The following is a 21,712-nucleotide window of genomic DNA, read 5'->3' on the forward strand; positions in this document are numbered from 1 at the left end:
TCTAAGACGAAAGAACACTGCTCTACTATCCTTCTCCCTTCCTTCCAAGTCATTGCCAGAGTCACCTTTAACATCCATATTTCTACCAACAATCTCTTCAAGGCAATGTAGGTCTTTTCTATCATGAGCCTGAAAACTCTTCCAGCTTCTAGTCATTACCCAACTCCAAAGCCACATCAACATTTTTAGGTATTTGTTAAAGCAGCACCTCACTTCTGGTGTAACAGAATGGCTTAATACCACAGAACTTTATTTTCTCACAGTCTGGAGGTTGTAAATCCAAAATCAACGTGCTGGCAGGACCATGCTCCTTGTGAAGGTTCTAAGGTTCATGCCTAATTCCAAACTTCTGGCAGTTTCTGGCAATCCTTGGTGCTCTTTGCCTTGTAGATGCATCACTTTAAGGTCTGCCTTCACATTCACATGGTCTCTTCTCCCTTCTGTGAGTCTCCTGTGAGTCTGAACTTACCTTTTCTTATAAAGACTCCCGTTGGTGGATTAGGACCCACCTTAATCCAGTATGATCTCATCTTAACTTGATTACATCTGCAAAGACCCTATTTATAAATAAAGTCACATTAACAGGTACTATTGGGGGCGCCTGGGTGGCTCAGTCGGTTAAGCGTCCGGCTTCGGCTCAGGTCGTGATCTCGTGGTTTGTGACTTCGAGCCCCGTGTCGGGCTCTGTGCTGACGGCTCGGAGCCTGGAGCCTGCTTCGGATTCTGTGTCTCCCTCTCTCTCTGCCCCTCCCCCGTTCATGCTCTGTCTCTCTGTCTCTCAAAAATTAATAAACATTAAAAGAATTAAAAAAAAAAAAACAGGTACTAGTGGTTAGGATTTAAGCATATCTTTGGAGATGGGGAAACACAATTCAACCCACAACAATGTTAAGTACAAACGAAGAGTTGTTCAAACTTCTGTGACTTGGTTTTGAAGTTGAAGACTTCAAACTGATGCCAGTGACCTCACTGACTGAAAAGAAATGATCTGATTTGAATTCAACTCTAGAGGTCTTGGGGAGTTTTGGTGTTTCTGATACAAGCCTATACATCTCTGTCAAAGTGAACGTTGGAAACTGATTATATTGGCCATTATTTCACTTTCTGAATCTCAGTTTTCAGCATGGGTTCTCTTTTTAAAAAGTCACAGTCAATTGGAATGCATATTAACATTTCAAAGACATTGGATTGTCCATAATTTAGATATATCATTCACAAAACAAACAGGAGCAGTCTACTTGTTAATATTTATTTGACAAAAAGGAAAGTCAATTTTTTTCATTTGGCTTCACAATTTGGATTTATTTCCCTTGTTTACCTGGACCTAGAGATTGATTTTTAGATTAAAATTAATTCTTTGTGAAGACTGATTATACAGTCTAAAGGAAATTAATTTCTCATACAATATAATACATGATAAGCAAAAGTTCACATGTAGGTCTTGATGTTCAACTTTCTGAAGAAGAGGTCTATAGTTTCTATCATATTCTCAAAGTAGTCATATTATCCAAAAAGGATTAAGAACCACTACTGTAGAACCTATGCCTAAATCAGACATATGTTAGTTTGGCCTAGTTTCCCCCAAGAAGAAATGTAATAGGAAACAGAAATCAGGTAGAATACTGGTGGGTGAGCTATCAGTTTTATTCTTGAGAATCTCATATCATTTCCCATGCCTGTGTTATCACTCCTGATCTCTTTGGAAACCTTTGAATTCTTTTTACCTTACTGAGAGGAACCTCTTCAGTGTCAGCTGGTGTGGACCACAACTGGGTCTAGGGTTGTTCTGGCTGACTGATCACACTGTTAGATTCCAAGCTGGCTTCTTAGCCTCAGAATGCATCTTTGGTAAGACTCCACAAGGCAACAAATCTAGCACAATCTGAAAAAAAGTTTTATTTCCTTGGTTAAATGCTCACAAAGTCTATGTTCACATGATCATTTCCATGTAAAAAATTAACAAAACCCTTAACTTTGCACATAAGAATTAACCTCTAGTTAACCTCTTTCTCATTCTCTTTTACCAAAAGCCTTTCAAAAGTAGTATGTCAACTATGGTATTCTCATATACTGCTGGTGGGAATGAAAAACAACTCAGCCACTCTGACAGTGTAGCAGTTTCTTAAAATGTTAAACATACAACTACCATGAAAGAAAAAAGTATATGTCCATGTAAAGTCTTGGACACCAATGTTTGTAGCACCTTTATTTGTAATAGTAAAAAACTGGAAATACCCAATTCCCATCAACTCATGAGTGGATAAATAAATGAGGGGATAAATAAATAACAATGGAATATTATTTAGCAACAAAAAGGAATGGACTACTAATACACACAGTAACATAGATCTTGTAATAATGCTCAGTGAAAGAAGTCTGACCAAAAAAAGTGCATTCTGTATAATTCCATTTAAATAAATCTCTAAAACATGCAAACTAATCTATAGTAACACAAAGCAGAACAATGGTTGGGAGCTGTGGGAAGAAAGGGAGGAGATACTAAAGATAGAAGGAAACTTTTTGGGTTGCTGGTTGTGTTCACTATTTTGACTGTGGTGATGGTTTTACTACTGTATACATATGACAAAACTTATCAAATTGTCTACCCGAAATATTTGATGATTGTTATATGTTATATCACATAAAACTGGTTTTTTAAAAAAGTATCTACCCTCCTTTCTTGGGAGGGCAGGACCTAAACAAGTTATTTACAGGGATATCAGGGCCTCAATTTGTACATCCCTAAGATTTCAGAGATCAGAAGAGGGTCTTGAGCTGGGACAAAAAGACCTCTACTTCTACCTCAACCATCATTTCAGCCAGCCACCACTTTCTCAAATCTGTACCTCTTCTTCCCAACATCTCAACCTAAATCACATGTCTCAATCCTTCTCCTAATCCCCCCTTACTTCCCAAGATATTTCCAAGGACACAACAATATTCTTTCCTATCATGATATGCACCCCACCCCATCCCCCCAAATTTCAGGTCCTTCTTCTCACCCTGATCCTTTAGCCACAATGAGGACTGTACTGGCAAGAAAACTGTTTAGTTTCTATTTCATTTATTTCTACTCTAGTCTTTATTATATCCTTCCTTCTACTGGTTTTGATTTTGGTTTGTTCTTTTTTTAGTTCCTGTAGGTGTAAGATTAGGTTATTTGAGATTCTTCTTGCTTCTTGAAGTAGACTTGTATTGCTATAAACTTCCCTCTTAGAACAGCTTTTGCTGCGTCCCAAAGATTTTTGGACTACTGTGTTTTCATTTTCATTTGTCTTCACATATTTTTAAATTTCGTCTTAAGTAAGCCGTTTAGAAACAGACCCTGTGGCCTTCCTTGATGGCAAAGTTTATGAAAATCCAGCTTCCCAGCAATTTGGGAATTGCTGAGCATTACTTATTTTTAGGGCAATGGTTCTCAAAGTGTGGTCCCAGAGCCAACAACAAAAGCACCTGAACCTGGGCTCCCACCCCAGACCTACTGAGTGGTAAACTCTGAGGGTGAGGTCCAATAAAAAGTATTTTGACAAGGCTTCCCAATTATTTGGAGGCATGCCACGGTTCTGCGGAAAAAAAAACAGGACAGGTAGAAAGTTAGAATGGAAGCACACCAGCAAATATGAAAGGAAGGTGGAGTGGGGATTCAAAAAGAATAAGATAATAAGAACTCATTATGTAGTCAGAAGACCCACCCTGCCCCAGAGAGCTTTCCTGAAAGGCGTTTCGACATTCACGTCAAGAACCGGCAGATAGGCCAGCAAGGTACCTGTCGCTGGCTCACCAGGTCGCTAGCCACAGCTCCGCTGAGGTCAGCTTCGCGGAGATTCACGGGTTAACTCTCGGCAAACACCACCCGACCCGCCGCCGTGGCCGCCGCCCCCTTGCGTGTGCTCACGTGCGAGGCTCCGCGCCATAGAGCTGAGCAATCCTCCCAGATTCCTAGAGCGGACGCGGCGATGGCGGGTTCGCAGCCTGTGAGGCTTGACAGTGACCTGGAGAACAAGTCAAGGTATGGGTGGTGTCAGGTCGCGGGGGCCGGGGAACTCGGGTGATCTCGCCCGCTGTGCTACCTGGCAGCGCCACCAGGGAGCCCTGTGTGTTTTCTTGAGTCCTTGGAGAGTCTAGGCCGCCGGGATCGCCCCCAGGCGCCGCTCCTGGGCTCGGTGGTTCCTTGGCCTAGTGTGCTTTGGGTATCCGGTCAGCGCCTCGGCCTTGAGTTCACCTGAATGAACACCAGAAACTTTGGGGGCAAGTGGAAATCAGGAAGGGGATGCATTCACGCAGATCAGACGAGCGTGCCAGGGAAAGAGAAACCTGCACGTGTGAGTGCTGGAAGAAGGGAAAGAGGGAAAGAAAAACATAATGATGAGGGATCAGTAGTCGGTTCGGTATGATAAAGGCACCCAATACAGTGTTAACCGCTGGAACAAAAGTTTTAATTCCCTCCCCTGCCTTATCTTTCCAGGATGCCCTTATTTCAGTAGCATTAACCTCCACTTATGTTGGAAGGTTTTTAGACTTGGAATGGAGTACACATATCCAAAGAATGCCTGACTCTAGGATGATGAGGGAGGAAACTTAGTAAATTCTGACAGAAAAGCTCGTGGAGATTAAATGAGATTTTGTTTTCTCCCTCACTTCTTTTACATCTAGGGGATGTTTCTGGTGGTCTAGTCTCAGAAACTTTATCTCCAGTCTCCACCATGATTCCCTTCCGAACCCAGTGGTGCCCAGTTGCCTCCAGGCTTCAGACTCCTATGTGGACAAGAAAAGCTTACTAAGGAAATGGTAATTCTCCAGTTGCTCCCTGAGGTGGTAAGTGGCCCGTTGCAGCCCATGGAGATCCACTTCAATTATGAATCTCAAGAACACCGCCTTCTGTCAGGTGAGAAGCCGTGTGTTATATCTTTCTTAATGGTTTCGGGTGGTGGGGAGGGTTGTTACCGGGGCTGTGTTAGCTTTTTCAAGTGCTATTGGTATTCACTGCCTACCCCTCACGGTATTAGTTAGGCAGTACTATCTCTTTAGTGCTGCAAGCACAGTCACATGGCTTTACTGTGAATTTTAGCAATCAAATTCTCATGGAATTCCCTCCTCTCCTTAAATCCCCAGAGTTAGCCATTTTCCCATTCTAACCACCTTATCACCAATCTGTCAGTGTTTGATATTTTCCCTTTAAAATCTTCTGTGGGGCGCCTGGGTGGTTCCGTCAGTTAAGCGTCCGACTTCAGCTCAGGTCATGATCTCCTGGCTTGTGAGTTCGAGCCCCAAACTGCTGCCAGCTCAGGGCCTGGAGCCTGCTTCCCATTGTGTGGCTCCCTCTCTCTCTGCCCCTCTCTGTCTCTTTCTGAAAAATAAATGAACACTATAAAACATCTTTTCAAGCCATCCTTTTTATGTGTTGTAGTGGCATAGTTTAAAGTTTGGAAGTCTGACAGCCTGGATTCAAATACTAGCTTTGTCATCATTCTGTTTCCTCATTTTATAAGTATATAATAACTCATACTTTGGAGGTTATTTTGAGGATTGTGTCTATTACCACATAATAAAGAACCTCAAAACTTAGTGACCTAAAACATGAGACATTTTTTTAAATGTTTATTTATTTTTGAGAGAGAGCACATGCATGTGTGCGTGCACACATCCCCCCCCCCCCCCCCCCCCCCCACACACACACACATGAGAGTGAGGGAGAGGCAGAGAGAGAGGGAGGGACAGAGAATCAGAAGCGGCCTCCGTGCTGACGGCACACAGCCCAAAGCGGGGTTTGAACTCACTAACCGGAAGATCATGACCTGAGCTGAATGAAGTCAGATGCTTAACTGACTGAGCTACCCAGGGGCCCCAAAACATCAGACATTTTTAAACCATGTTTTCTTATGGTTCTGTAGGTCGTCAATTTAGGCTGGGTTCAGCTGGGCAGTTTTTCTCCTGGTTGTCTGGGATCACTCATGCAGTCATCTAGTGGCTCAGCTAGGGCCAGGGTCTGAGTTGGTATCAGTCATATATGTCTGGCTATTAGTGCCGGGTATGGCTTGAGTCATGTATCTGCAGCAGGCTAGCCCAGACTTTTTCACAGGGCAGCCAGTTTCCCATACAGAGAGAGGGAAAGCCCTGGGATGCATAAGCACTTTTCTAACCTATTTTTGTGTTATACTGAAGTTATAATGACCAAAGCAAATCACATGACCAGTTCCAGAGTCATTGTGGAAGAGAACTGCACAAGAGTATGGGCATTTGGAGCGTCTCATTTCCCCATCATATTTTGCTGCTGATTTTGGTCCTCCCATTGCTGCTCTTTGGCCTGTGAGATTCACCTTCTATTGTCATTTTCTTTTACTCTAGATCTTCTGCCTCTTTATAGTTTTGAAGTATCTCTATTTTACTTTGTTTCTGTCTTCTGTGTTTAGTACTTGTCTTACCTTAAGAATCTATTCTCAGGAAGCTAGCTCTCATTTTTCCTGAGAATCACTGCAGAATTGGGTCTACTTTCAGTTTTACATAAATTAATATACATATTGTATGTGTTTGTGACTTTTAGAGTGTGTTTAAATAACTTTTTTTTTTACTATAGAGTAATATAATTATATACGGTGCATTTATAAAACATAGAAAGGCACAAAACAGAAAAATTAACCTACAACTCCACCATCTAGAGGTAGTCACTGCTAACATCAATGTATCTTTCAAATAATTTAACTATTCAACAAATACTTATTTTTGATATATGTTTATTAATCAGATTATAGCTTATTAATTGTTACTAACCATATACTATGATTAGTTATTGAGGGGTTACTCTATGTGGGCACTATTATAAGTGCTGGGCATATAGCAGTGAACTGAAAAGGTAAGTCTTTGCCCTCAAGGAGCTTATATTCTGGTGGGAGAAACAATGAATGAATGAATGAATGAATGAATGAAAAATAGAGTATAGATAGTGATAATGGTTATGAAGAAAACAAACCAGGATGTATCAGTCTGGATTCTAACAGGAAACAGGTGGTTTGAATGCAAATTCAGCAATTCAGTGTTTCATGAAGAGGATGGGCAGTATTATAGAAATTAACAAGGAATAGAGAACAGCCTTGGGATCAAAAAAAAAAAAAGAGGAGCAGTTGCTACCTTTAGGCCTAAAGCTACAAAGGGAGAGACTAACCAGATCCTGGAGAGTATACCTGTAAGATAGAGCTGCCAATAGGAGCTATGGCCTTTGCTCAAAGAAACACATTACTTCCAGCTCCTGGCCCAACAAGAAGAGACTCTGGATGTAGAGTGAAGAGCTAGATCTCAGTTTCCCTGGGATTTAGCACTGAAAGTCCTATATCCCAAGAACCCCCTCTGTTGTGGACAACCAGGATAGCTGGTCATTCTACAGTTCTCCTCCTACTTTGGGCCAACTCTAACTGCAAGCCAGAGGACACAGAACCCCAAGAGCTGCAGTGCATAAACTGGTATCAACCTCTTGGAGCACAGAGCAAAGTAAGCAGTAGATCTAGAGGGTCAAAAGGAGAATATCCCATTACAGTCCACCCCTTTTAATCTATATACTTTTGTTCTTTGTTTGGGTTATGTTCCCAACTTAGCAGAAAAACAGTCTCTTAAGCTACCATTTCTTTGCAGGTTGACTTGTAATTAAATTATATTCCCATCAGGGGTGCCTGGGTGGCTCAGTTGGTTAAGCAGCCGACTTCAATTAGGTCATAATCTCACGGTTTGTGGGTTTGAGCCCATGTCTCGTTCTGTGCTGACAGCTCAGAGCCTGGAGCCTGCTTCAGATTTTGTGTCTCCATCTCTCTCTCCCCTCCCCCTGCTCAAGCTCTGTCTCTCTCCCTCTTAAAAATAAGTAAACATTAAAAAAATTGTTTTAATTATATTCTCATCTGAAACATAAAACTTTACTGCCACTGGTGCTTTTCATATTAAGTATTGAGGAAAAGGGAGGGAAAGGCATAATAACCTTAAAATAACTGCTACAGTTTTTGCTATTCACAAAGCCAAAACTGATAATCAAAACTATCTTCTTACATCACCCATTCCATATTGCCTCCACCCTCTGCCAGAATCTTAGTGGCAGAGTTCTTTACCTAGTTTAGTAACAGAAACCTGTTTTCCTGGATGATCTGAGTCCTTGATGATCCTGTCTCTTCCGTATTACTTCAGTGTACCATTGACTGGGCATTTTAGACATGAGAGAACTTGGAAGCACCTCCACTGAATCCCCTGACTCCTAGACCCATTGTTCCTTGCCCTTACTATGTAGCAGCAGCCAGTTCCCCAGTAGCAATTGGTATCTGACATCCTGGCCAGTAGAGTGACACTTTCTCTCCCTGTTGGTTCAGCCGCATGAGGAGCCCAAAGTGGCCAGGAGGCAGTCTCAGATTCAAATTTAACAAAATCATGACTTTATTCCATGGTAGAAGTATTTCTTCTTTGAGAACCAGAACCCCAAGCCCATCAAACCCAAGATTAGAGGAATAGAAAGTAAAAATAATGTAAGTGGGTTATTAGTTATATAGTAAGAAGAGACATTTATTACTACTCCTCTACCCTTAGCTCCTTTACCCATACATTCTGGCCATGGAGAAGGCAACACTGTTTATTGTTCTCTGGTTTAAGGCATATATTGCATCCTGTATGATGGTACCCCAAACTTATCCGGGTGTTGTTGCCTGGCTGGTACTGTAACTGAGCCTTCAGTAAATCATTCCACAATTACTGAAACCCACTTACTTCTGGGTGATGGGACATGTGGTAAGACCCGTGAATTACACGTGTATGAGCTTATTGGTGTACTTCCTTCCCTGTGAAATGACTCATTTGGAGGCAATATTGTATAGAATTACCATGATAATAATACACATTCTCTTAAGTCAACGCTAATTTGTATCTGGGCTGTCTGTTTAGTCCTTTGAAAACAAATTGTTGCTCTCTTTGTGATAGAAGGGGTCAAGTGTGATGAATCTGCCCCCTAGTTGCTGGCTAGCTCCCCTCCAGGGACCTTATTAGGGGCTCAGTGTTGGACCCAGCAGATGGCTACATGGTTGTATAGCTGTGATGATAGGCATATCAGCCTTGATAAGCAGACATCCATATTATTGAGCCCATGCATAGCCTCCATTCCTGCTGCCATGACCACTTTGTACATAAATCCATTGGGCAAGCATTAGTAAAAAAAGGCTAATTGACATTCATAACATGAGTCACTATGCCCATCTGATTGAGAGGCTTTTTACAGAGAATGCCCTTTGGTGAGTATTTACCCAGGGCACAAATATATTCATTATTTGCCCATTCTAGGAGATCTAGCCTCATAATTTTCTTCCAGAATCCTTATTTCTAGTCTTCCAGTCTTATTCTTTGAGGTGCCTAACTAATTATATAATGCATTAGTCACTATCCTTGAATCATTATAGGCATGTATCTTAGGCTATATTGCCTTCCATGAAAATGGACAACCAGGTGTATACCTGAAATTGTGCCTACTGGGAAGATTTGCCTTTACCAGTGTGTTTCAGGTCATTCCAGAGTCAGGGAATAAGTGAAAGTTGCGTTTTCAGCTAGTGTCCACATGCTGGTCAGGCCCAACTATAAACCAATTCTGTACTTTTTCTTCCTCTGTTAACTGGTAAGAGGGAATTCCCATCACGCCATGAATGTAGGCTAATGGAGAGGGGTAGTGGAGCAATAGGAAAAGGCACTGCGGCAACCCAGGTCGCTAGCACATAGAATTTGTCTTCCAGACTTGCTTTTATACTGGAATGCTGATTTGTATGTCCAGTTTCATGATTTGATGGATCAAATAACTAGTTCACAATGGTCAGTTTGTAATAGTCATTTGGTGCTCCGTGTTCAAGCATTAAGTCTCTATTAGTGCCCAAGTGCAAGCCAGGGTCTGCCTTTCACTTAGAAAATTGTTCTTGACAGAAGAGAGTATGGCCTTATTTCACTATAGTTCTCTTCTAGAGGCTTGCAAGAGGCCTAATACAGCATGCCTGACTGCTGCAGACACTTCTTATACCATTGGTTATCCTGATAAATAAAGTCACGTGACAGGACAACTTGCATTGCAATCTGGACTTCTGCAGAGCCTTTTATTACTCTAGTCTCACTCGAAAATAACAACCTTACAAGTTACTCATATTAGTTATTTCAGCACATTCGACTGTGGTCTTTGTTGCCTCAAATATGCAGGGCTTACCAAGTATTGTACCTTTCTGAGGTGATAACAGTTGGTTAGAGACAGAAGTGAAGTAAAAGAACAAGCCCTATGAGGGCTTTCAGGCAGAGGGAATAGCAAATGCCAGGGACCTTTTGGTGTAGCAGGAACAGGGTCAGTTTGGAATAGACAGAAAATAGGAGTAGTTGTGGAATGAAAGGAGAACAGAGAGAGAAAGGACGAGATGGAACTTTCAAGCCATAGTAAGGACATGGAATTTATTCCTAGTGTAAAAGGAAACCATTTGAGCAATTTATGCATGAAAATAACATATAAAGGTCATTCTGTTGTATGGACAATAGAAGAAAGGTATATTAGCGAGAAGAAAACAAGTGTTTCAAGAAGAGAGTAATCAACTATGTCAAAAAAATAAGTAAGATTGAGAATTGGATTTGTCAAGATAGAGCTTATTAGGAATTCTAGTAAGTGCAGTTTTGATGGAGTTAAGGAGATAAAAGCCTGATTGCAATGGATTAAAAAGAGAATAGACTTGGGGCACCTGGGTGGCTCAGTCGGTTAAGCATCCGACTTCGGTTCAGGTCATGATCTCATGGTTCATGGGTTCAAGCCCCGCATCAGGCTCTGCTGACAGCTCAGAGCGTGGAGCCTGCTTCAGATTCTGTGTCTCCCTCTCTGTCTCTGCCCCTCCCCAACTCCTGCTCTCTCTCAAAATTAAATAAACATTAAAAAAAAAGAGAGAGAATAGACTTAATATTGGTTAGAATATAGAGCAGTGTGAACTCATACACTCAACAATGAGACCCCAAAATTCTGATCCTAAGTTTATGTAACCTGGAGAAACACTTGAATATGTGCATCGAGATAAATGTACCAGCAGATTCATATCAGCATTGCTTGAAACAACAAAATGTTACTGTCCACTGAAGGAGAATGGGTGAATAAAATGTGGTATATGTCACGCTATAGTAGTGAGCATGAATGGACTACAGCTACACACATTTATATGGATGAATCTTCCAAACATAATGTTGAACAAAAAAAGCAAGTTACAGAATATATGTGATATAATTCCTTAAATGTATATAGTTCAAAACATGCTCTATTTGTCTTCTAGAGCTGCCATAACAAAGTGTCACAGACTGGGTGGCTTAAACAACACAAATTTATTTACTCACAGGTCTGTGCATTAACTTTGGTCATCTATGCTTTGCTTTCTTCTAGAAGATTTATAGTTTTAGATTTTCTATTTAGGTTTATATTACATTTCTAGTTAATTTTTGTGTATAGCATAAGGAAAGAGGGTTAATTTGTGTTCTTGTTCAGTTCTAACACTTTTTGTTGAAAAGAGACTGTTCTTTTACCATTGAATTGTCATGGCAACTTTGTTGAGAATCAGTTGTACGTATATGTTTGGATCTATTTATGGATTCATCTATTTATGGATTTTTTTTTTAATGTTTATTTATTTATTTTTGAGGAGTGGAGGGGTTAAGAGAGAAGGGGACAGGGGATCCGAAACGGACTACAGGCTGATAGCAGAGAGGCTGATGCCACTCAAACTCACAAACCATGAGATCATGATCTGAACTGAAGTCAGACACTTAACCAGCTGAGCCACCCAGGCACCTCTGTTAATGGACTCAGTCTTATTCCATTAATAGATATGTCTGATCTTATGCACTGCTTTGATTACTGTAGCCTTATAATAAAGTTTGAAATCAGGTAGCATAACTTGTCCAATTTTGTTTTTCCTTTCCAAAATTGTTTAGATTCTTCTGTGCATAAAGTTTATAATCAGTTTGTCAGTTTCTACAAAAAAGCCTGCTGAGGTTTTGATTGGGGTTGCATTGAATCTATAGATCATTTGGGGAATGATTCCATCATCTTAACAATATTAAATCTATCTTTCCATAAGTGATGGCATATGTTTCTGTTTATTAGGTCTTCTTTAACTTCTCTCAGCAATGTTTTGCAGTTTTCATTGTAAAGATACCACACTTATTTTGTTGAATTCATTTTTAAATATTTCACCTTTGGTGCAGTTAAAAAATGTTTTTAGGGGCACCTGGGTGGCTCAGTTGGTTGAGTGTCTGACTCTTGATCTCAGGGTCATGAACTCAAGCATGTTGGACTCTGTGTTGGGTGCAAAGCCTACTTAAAAAAAAGTTGTTTTTTTCTTTTGTTTTTAAAGAGAACACAAGCATTAAAACCACTTGTGTTTAATTTTTTTTTTTTTTTTACTGTTTATTTATTTTTGAGAGAGAGAGAGAGAGGGAGAGAGAGACACAACATGAGCGTGGGAGGGGCAGAGAGAGAGGGAGACACAGAATCTGAAGCAGGCAGGCTCCAGTCTCTGAGCTGTCAGCGCAGAGCCCAATGCAGGGCTTGAACTCCCAAACCGTGAGGTCATGACCTGAGCTGAAGTCAGACGCTCAACCGACTGAGTCACCCAGGCGCCACCTCCCCCCACCCCCCCCCCCCCACCACTGCAAAGAAAAGGTTTTTAATTTTAGGCTCTAATTGTTCATATCTAGTGTACTGAAATACAGTTGGGTTTTGTATATTGCTCCAATAAACTCATGTACAACATATAACTTTTTTGACACACTTTAGTAAAGACAATGTGACTTTTTTTTATTTGTATCTCTCAATTATTTTTCTTGTTGCATTGGCTAGCAATATTGAATAGAGATTGTATAGTGTTGAATAAAAGTGGTAAGAGAGGTCATCCTTATTTTGCTCCCTTGTTCCCAGGAGAAAAGCATTCAATGTTTAACCATTAAGTATAGTGTTAGCTGTTGCTTTTTCTTTCCTTTGTATTGGAATCGTTAATTTACATACCACATAATTGATGTTTGGATTTAAATATACCATATTCTTGGGGCACCTGGGTATCTCGGTTAAGCATTCAGCTCTTGGTTTTAGCGCAGGTCATGATCTCACAGTTTGTGAATTTGAGCCCTGCATTGGGCTCTGCGCTGGTGATATGGAGCCTGCTTGGGATTCTCTGTCTCCCTCTCTATCTCTGCCCCTCCCCTGCTTGCTCTCTTGTCTCTCTCTCTGAAAAATAAATAAATAAACATTTTTTTAAAAAGGAAAAAATAAATATGTCATCTTCTTATTTGTTTTTATTTATCCCATCTTTTGTTTCTTTTTTTTCTCCTTTTGCCTAATTTTACATTATCAGGTTTTTTTGTTTTTCCATTTTTTTCTCTATTAACTTACTGTTTATACATCCTTTTATTGTGTTTAATTGTTACCTCATAGCAGCCTTTTTCGGATGTGATTCTGTGAGAATTAAGCACCAATGCTCTAGGGCATTCATTGTAATCAACGTACTGATGTTTCTCCTGCATATCTATTATGGTACTAGCTGTGAACTTTCTTTGGGAGAATTAAGAAAATGGTCATTCAAATTATTTACTGTTTTATTCTCTTATGGAACCCTGGTTGAAATAGGCTGCCTTAAACCTATTACAACATATACGTTTGATTTATTACAGTTTATCTTAGTTTACTATTTCTAGGACAATCCAAAAATCTTATAATGTTTTAGTTTTATGGACTTTCCTCCTCTTGTGCTATTTTTGCCATGTATTTTAATTCTCTGTATATTGTAAACCCCGTAAGAGGTTCATGTTGCTTAAGTCAGTCAGTACACATTTAGATTTACCCGTAAACTTAACTTTTTCCAATGCCCTTGCCTCTGGTAAAGGGAAGAGGCCTCTACTTGGAGACATGAGATTTTTTACTTTCGCCCTTGAAATTAATCTGTGTCGTGTTTTCAGCTCTCTAGACCATTTGCAGTCTGACAACTGTGTGCCTTTTATAGTAAACCCCATTTAGCAGTGGACTGATAGTCAAGAATTTCAGTGGAACTCCTACCGTCACAGACATCTGATATTGTTAAGCCTAGGAATGGCCTCCTCAAAAATCAACTCAGAAGAGCTTTTTTATCTTTTCCCGATTGACACACTATACTTAGGAAGTCTGGTTACTGACTCTTTCTTAGCCACTTGCTTGTAATTATCAGGACAAAAGAGATGAGAGATTATAAAGACCTATTTTTGAAAATTTAAGATTCTGGGGGCGCCTGGGTGGCTCAGTCGGTTAAGCGTCCGACTTTGGCTCAGGTCATGATCTCACGGTTCGTGAGTTCGAGCCCCACATCGGGCTCTGTGCTGTCAGTCCAGAGCCTGGAGCCCGCTTCAGATTCTGTGTCTCCCTCTCTCTCTGCCCCTCTCCCCCACTCACATTCTGTCTCTCTCTATCAAAAAAATGAATAAACGTTAAAAAAAAAAATTTTTTTTAAAAAAAGAAAATTTAAGATTCTGTCCTGACCATTCCTGGACTTCAATAGTTCCTTCTTTCCCCTAATAGCAGCCTCTGATCTGCCTGGTTGGTGGTGCTCTCAGTGACAGCCAGGCTGCCACTGCCTCCTCCCCCTCTTCCTCCTTCCCCTTCTTCCTCCTTCCCCTTCTTCCTCCTTCCCCTTCTTCCTCCTTCCCCCTCTCCCTCAAGTATTCTTTCACATTGTTTACCTTACTTAATGTTAATAAATTGCTTATGTATTAGCTTTCATTTAGTCAAACTGTCATAATTACTATGACTAGGTTTCACTATTCCCAGATCTCCTGTGACAGACGTATACAGAACATATCTGGGTGAGACACTTCAATAAATGGTTATTATGGTCCATTACTTATTGATTCTTCCCAATTTCTCTTTCGGAGGGTCATTTTCAGTGTTTTGGAGCACTCCCCTCTTGTGACGGCATTTTATAGGTAAATACAAATCTGTTTCACCTCAAACTTTCTTACACTATGGAGAATACATTCCATTTGGATTTTTTATTGTTCTAGATGGTGAGACTAAGACCAAGATTGGAGAGGTGGCTTCAGAGGAGGAAATTACAACAAAAATTGAACCATTGCCTGAAGAGTCTGGCAACCCCAGAAATGATGTTCTCCAGGATTCTGAATGCAGAGGATTCTGTGAATTTGGAGATACATTAAATGAAAAGGATCAAAATCTCTTTAACAGAAGACAACATAACTGTGATGAATGTGGGCAAAGCTTTGCTTGGAGTGCAGGCCTTATTAGGCATCGAAGAACCCATTGGGAGAAACCCTATGAATGTGATAAGTGTGGAAAGGCCTTTAGTGTGAGCTCAGCTCTGGTTCTGCATCAGAGAATTCATACTGGGGAGAAACCCTATCCATGTACTTGGTGTATTAAAAGTTTCAGTCGGAGCTCAGACCTTATTAAACATCAAAGGGTCCACACTGGTGAAAAACCTTATAAATGTGATGAATGTGGGAAAGCCTTCAGTCAGAGTTCTGATCTTATTATCCATCAGAGAATCCATACAGGAGAAAAACCCTATCAGTGCAGTCATTGTACTAAAAGCTTTAGCCAGCGCTCAGACCTGGTTAAGCATCAGAGAATCCATACTGGAGAGAAACCTTACACGTGTAACCAGTGTAACAAACATTTTAGTCAGAGTTCTGATGTTATTAAACATCAAAGAATCCACACTGGAGAGAAACCATATAAATGTGATGTGTGTGGAAAAGCCTTCAGTCAGAGCTCAGATCTTATTCTGCATCAGAGAATCCATACTGGGGAGAAACCATATCCATGTAATCAGTGTAGCAAAAGTTTCAGCCAGAACTCAGACCTTATTAAACATCGAAGGATCCACACTGGAGAGAAACCCTATAAATGTAATGAGTGCGGTAAAGCTTTTAATCAGAGCTCAGTCCTTATTCTGCATCAGAGAATTCACACTGGGGAGAAACCCTATCCATGTAATCAGTGTAGCAAAACCTTCAGTAGACTTTCAGATCTTATGAATCACCAGCGAATTCACACAGGAGAGAAACCTTACCCATGTAGCCAGTGCAGTAAAATGTTTAGCCGAAGATCAGACCTTGTTAAACATCATAGAATTCATACAGGTGAAAAGCCCTATGAATGTGATGAATGTGGGAAAACCTTTAGTCAGAGCTCAAATCTTATTCTACATCAGAGAATCCACACTGGAGAGAAACCCTATCCATGTAGTGATTGTCCTAAAAGTTTTAGTCGTCGTTCAGACCTTGTTAAACATCAAAGAATACACACTGGAGAGAAGCCATACGGGTGTAACCAGTGCAGTAAAAGTTTTAGTCAAAGCTCAGACCTCACTAAACATCAGAGAGTGCACTCTGGGGAAAAGCCCTATCATTGTGATCATTGTGAGAAAGCCTTCAGTCAGAGTTCTGACCTTATTCTTCATCAGAGAATTCACACGGGAGAAAAACCGTACCCATGCCCACAGTGCAACAAAAGTTTCAGCCAGAACTCAGACCTCATCAAACATCAGAGAATCCACACTGGGGAGAAACCATATAAATGTCTTGAATGTGGAAAGGCTTTCAGTCAGTGCTCAGCTCTTATCCTACATCAGAGGATCCACACTGGGGAAAAACCATATTCATGTGATCAGTGTGGCAAAAGCTTTAGTCGGCGCTCTGATCTCATTAACCATCAAAAAATCCACACTAGTGAAAAGCCATATAAATGCGATGCATGTGGGAAAGGCTTCAGCACATGCACTGAACTTACTGAACACCAGGGAATCCACACTGGGGAGAAACCCCACCGGTGTAGTCAGTGCAACAGAAGTTTTAGCCAGCTCTCTGATCTTATTGATCACGAGATAGTCCATTCTGGGGAAGACAGTCTAAATGTGATGAATGTGGGAAAACCTTTGGAGTATACACCAACATTCCTCAGTACCAGAGACACTACACCAGAAAAAAATCTTAGGAATGCTATTGATGATTATGAAAAAGGTTTTAATCAATGCTCAACTCTTTTGCTACAGTAAGGGGGAAAAAACCACTGGACAGAAAATAATTTTTACAATGAAAGTTTAACTGAGAGACATAACTAAATTTAAAAATTCTGAGGAGGAATCCTGTAATTGGGAAAAGCTTCAATGTGAACAAAAATGTTACTGAAGGTCAGCAACAATGGAAAGGAATTTCTGTCTGCTAAAATGTAAAAAAACAAACAAACAAACAAACAAAAAAAACCTTTGGTCTTTTGTTCAAATATAGTCCACAAGGGAAGAGTTTTATCATTAAAGAAATGTATAAGTGTTAATGCAGAACCTTATCAGATATTGTAAAAATCAGTGTGATGGGGCGTGCAATCAGAACTCAGAAGTGTACTAGTGTTATAATCTCAAACCTTTAGAGAGCCCTAATTACCTATTGCATATCCGAGAAGTCACCTTAGAGAATGTAGGGAAAACTGAATTCCCTTCCATGTCTTAATTGGCATGTATTCTGATAATCAGCATGCCATTGATCTCCTGACAATGGAAGAGTCCTACCTTATGCTACTGTTAATTATCTGTCATTAAATTCCCTCTGTGTGAATATGCTATGCTATTCTGGTATTAAACTTATTAACTACATAACTCCAGTGCCCCATTTTCTCGGAAAATTTTCTTTGGCCTAGTTTTGGTTTTCCTAATGAATATGACTTTTCAAGTTCCTGCAGTATTCACAGCAAATATGGACTTGTTTTGCTATCACTAATGTAGCCCATAAACTTGATTGGTTTGAAATCCTTCTTCACTACCATTTAATCACAGCTCCTAAATATGTGAAACAATTTTTTTTAAAAAGAGTTCCATATGTCAGAGTGTGAGGATTTCTCTTCCACTATGTGTATCTTGTCTCTATAGATTGAACAAAAATGAGAGCTAAAGTAATATCCAGTATGACTAATTTGTATAGCATATTCTGTCTAAAAATAAAAAGACATTGATTTTTTTCAAGTGGCAACATTTATCAGACTATTTTTTTTAATGTTTATTTATTTTAAGAGAGTCTGAGAGCGGGCATGCAGGCAGGGTGTGGGTGGGGGCAGAGAGAGAGAATCCCAAGCAGGTTCCATACTCAAGCCCCACGTGGGGCTTGATCCCATGAATCATAAGATGGTGGACCTGAGCCAAAATCAAGAGTGGGACGCTTAGCCAACTGAGCCACCCAGGTGCCCCTGTTTGTTGATTTCTGACATACATGTTGATAATAGGCTACATATATGTATATATGCAAAGTTTTCAACAGAAAAATAGAAACTTTTTTAAAAATAAAAATCTCAAATTGTTTTTCTAGGATTAACTGCTTGTTAAAATTCCACTATTGTCCTTTACTTTGAATATTCCCCGAAATCACCCAGTTAATATTTCACTTTAACACGTTGTTATTTACTACGTGCAAGGTATTTTTCTTTCGGTTTTACTATACACGAAGAATATACTGTCCCAACAAAGCATAAGTGACAAAGCCTGATGTATACAGAAAACACATGGCTCAGTGTAATCATAAGTGTAGACAAGATGCTTATAAGAGCTCAGAGGAGGTAAGGTTCAATTGTGATTAGAAAGAAAAGGTAAAGTTTATGGAGCCCTTGAAATTTGAGTTTTGAAGGATGGGAGTAGAGGCATAAAGGCAGAAGGAAGCAGTTGACAAAGTAGTCAACAACAAGAAGCAAGCAAGTATGTGAAATGATGTGAAGTATGTACATAGTCATTCATTCAATAAACATTCAGCATCATACTCTACTGAGTGCTGCTGAAGGGGTGAGAAAGAGTTCTGCCCTTATGACCAACAGTTCATGAAAATAATTACTAAAACATGTACTTAAAGAGTCAGAATGAAATGGAAATAAAAAACGAGGTAGGAGAAAAGACTTAAGGAATGCGATGCTAAACAAGCAGGCACTTCAACTTTCTGGCGTTTAGTATCATATGGAAAATAGAAAAGTACTAGTTATGGCTGGGTTAAGTTTCATATTTCTGCATTTTGTTCTCAAGGTACTGGAAAGCCATTGAGGTCTTTGAACGAAGAAATGACATGATTGTCTTACTGCCTTCAGAAGAATAAAATAAAAGGGGAAAGAAAGGGGCGCCTGGGTGGCTCAGTTGGTTAAGTGTACCACTCTTGATTTTGGCTCAGGTCATGATCTCATGGTCGTGAGACAGAGCTCTACTTTGGGCTCTGCACTGAGCATGAGCCTGTTTAAGATTCTCTTCCTCTCCCTCTGCCCCACCTCTGCTCACTTGTGTTCACACACGCTCTCTCTCTCAAAAATATAAATAAATAAATTAATTAATTAATTAATTAAATAGGGAAGAACAGAAAGAAAAACTATTTTGGAAGCCTGGAAATAAAAGCATGAGGGTCACTAGTAGAGGAGCTAAAAGGTATTCACATGATGATAAGTTGTGAAGTCAGTAGGAAAAAAGTGTACAATGAATTATCATCTGTTCCTTTGGGAATTAAAAAAATGAAGAAGAAAATAGGATGATGAAGTTTATATCTGAAGTGTACCCCTCTCTCATGAGAGTAAATTTTAAGAGCTGTCTGCTTACTACACACTTCTACCTAGTGTCATGAGCTTAACACACACCCGCATGATATCTTCCTTCTGAATTCCCTGTTCTGGTGAACTGCACTGCTAAACACCTTGCCATACAGATGAAATAACTGGTAGCCATCCTACGCTCCTCACTCTCCCCAGTTCTCTAAATCAACTTGCTCGCTAGGTCTTAGAAATGAGTTATAAAAGTAACACTGCTTATACAAATCTAATTTAAAAAAATCTGACAGTAACAAGCGTTGACAAGGATGTGGAAAAAACTGGAGTCTTCATGTTGCTGGTGGGGATATAAAATGGTGCAACCACTTGGAAGTTTGGCTGTTTGATTGCTGACGGGTATAGGGTATCTTTTTGGAGTGCTGGGAATGTTTTGGAATTAGTGCCAATTGCTGCATATTTTAGAATTTACTAAAAACCACCAGAGTCAACCCTTTAAAAGAGTAAATTATATGGCAGGTGAATTTATGTCAATAAAAAATTAATATGCAAAAAAGCTACCACGACCAAGAGAAAGAACATATGTTTAGAAATAAAATCACAGGTGATAAAGTTATTGGAGTTACCAGACATGGACTTTAAAATGACTATAATTAATATACGTAACAATATGTTAATGAATAAGTGTTACCAGAATTTATTAGATAGATTCTAATAAATCTATGAAAACTGTTTTATGGAAGTTCTACACCTGAAAAATGTAACAACTGCAATTAAGAGCTCAATTGATAGGATTACCAGCAGATTGGATACTTTGAAGTGGAGATTGGTGAACTGAAAGATGTAAATAAACACCAAGGCAGAAGCAGGAAGGGGAAAAAGAAACAAAATGCAGAGGAGAGCATAGGCATCATACCTAATATTGTAAGAAGATCTAACATACAAATAATTTGAGCCTCAAAATGAGATAAGATGATGAGAAGAGGCTCTATTTAAAGAAAGAGTGGTCGAGAATTTTCCAGTACTCATGAATATCAAGCCATAGATTAAAGGAGCACTACAAACACCAAGCAGAATAAATACAAAGAAAAATACACTTGAGGACATCATAGTACCTAACAAAAGCAAAGAAAAAGAAAAAATATATATATAAAAAAGAAAAAAAACACATTATATTCAAATAAGCAACAAATAAGACTGACGACTAACTTCTCAACATAATGCCAGAAAATCATGTAATATCTTGGAAGCATAACTTTTAAAAGCAAAGACAATATGTATGGTGACACAGTAGCTACACTTGTGGTGAACATAGTATAACACGTACAGATGTTGACTCCTATGTTATACACCTGAAACTAGTGTGACATTGTATGTCAGCTATACTCAAAAAAATAAAATTAAATTTAAAAATTTTAAAGGCAACGTAAAAACATTTCCGGATAAACAAAAACAAGAGAATTCACTGCCCATAGATTCAAACAAATACTAAAAGGAGTTCTTCAGGAAAAAGGGAAATGATTCCAGACTGAAAAACAAGTTTAAGAAGAAATGAAGAGCCACAGAAAGTGTAAATCTGAGGGCAAATCTAAATGAAGATGGGTTATAAGAAAATATAATAATGCCTCAAATCAGGACCTAAATACATTATCAGGGAAATGGTAGAAGTGCTAATTTATAATGGATTCTAATAAAACAAGAATGCCTGTTGTGATATCTACAGTGAAAGAGGAGTATAGGGATACTTGGGTGGCTCAGTCAATTAAGCTGCAGACTCTTGATATTGGCTCAGGTCATAATCTCACAGTCATGAGATCGGGCTCTCCGCTGAGTGTAGAGCCTGCTTGAGATTCTCTCTTTCCCTCTCTCTCTCTTTCAAAGTAAATAAATAAACTTAAAAAAAAAGAATATAGTATACATGGATAATATAATTAACAAAATGACCTAATTGACATATAGATAACAGTGCAACCAACAATGACAGAAAACCTCTTTAAGGTATGCAGAGGGCATTTACCAAAACTTGCCATGTGCTTGCTTATAAAGCAAGCCTCACCAAATTTCATCAGATTGAAATAATTTAGAGCAGTGCTGTGCAATAGAACTTTTTATGTTCTTGTCAGTATTGTTCACATTTTAAAATGTGGTTAATGT

The 21,712-nt window shown here is 39.5% G+C and overlaps 1 protein-coding gene across 3 annotated transcripts in view; it reads left to right on the top strand.

The window, feature by feature from the left end:
* The window catches only part of ZNF397 (zinc finger protein 397), a 46,225-nt gene extending 28,208 nt beyond the window's left edge, over positions 1-18,017 (top strand). The window contains exons 1-3 of one of the 3 annotated variants that reach the window (XM_060613613.3): positions 3,877-4,009; positions 4,654-4,885; positions 15,043-18,017. In XM_060613613.3, the coding sequence (XP_060469596.1) occupies positions 4,786-4,885; positions 15,043-17,054 (2,112 nt within the window). In that variant the 5' untranslated portion in view covers positions 3,877-4,009; positions 4,654-4,785 and the 3' untranslated portion in view covers positions 17,055-18,017. Of the gene's footprint in view, positions 1-3,500; positions 3,507-3,876; positions 4,010-4,653; positions 4,886-15,042 lie in introns of those variants that run through there. The other 2 variants (XM_060613618.3, XM_078435321.2) reach the window with 2 other exon arrangements.
* Positions 18,018-21,712: the final 3,695 nt, after the last annotated feature.

This window comes from Panthera onca, chromosome D3 (assembly GCF_046562875.1).
Source record: "Panthera onca isolate mPanOnc1 chromosome D3, mPanOnc1 haplotype 2, whole genome shotgun sequence".
NCBI lineage: Eukaryota > Metazoa > Chordata > Mammalia > Carnivora > Felidae > Panthera > Panthera onca.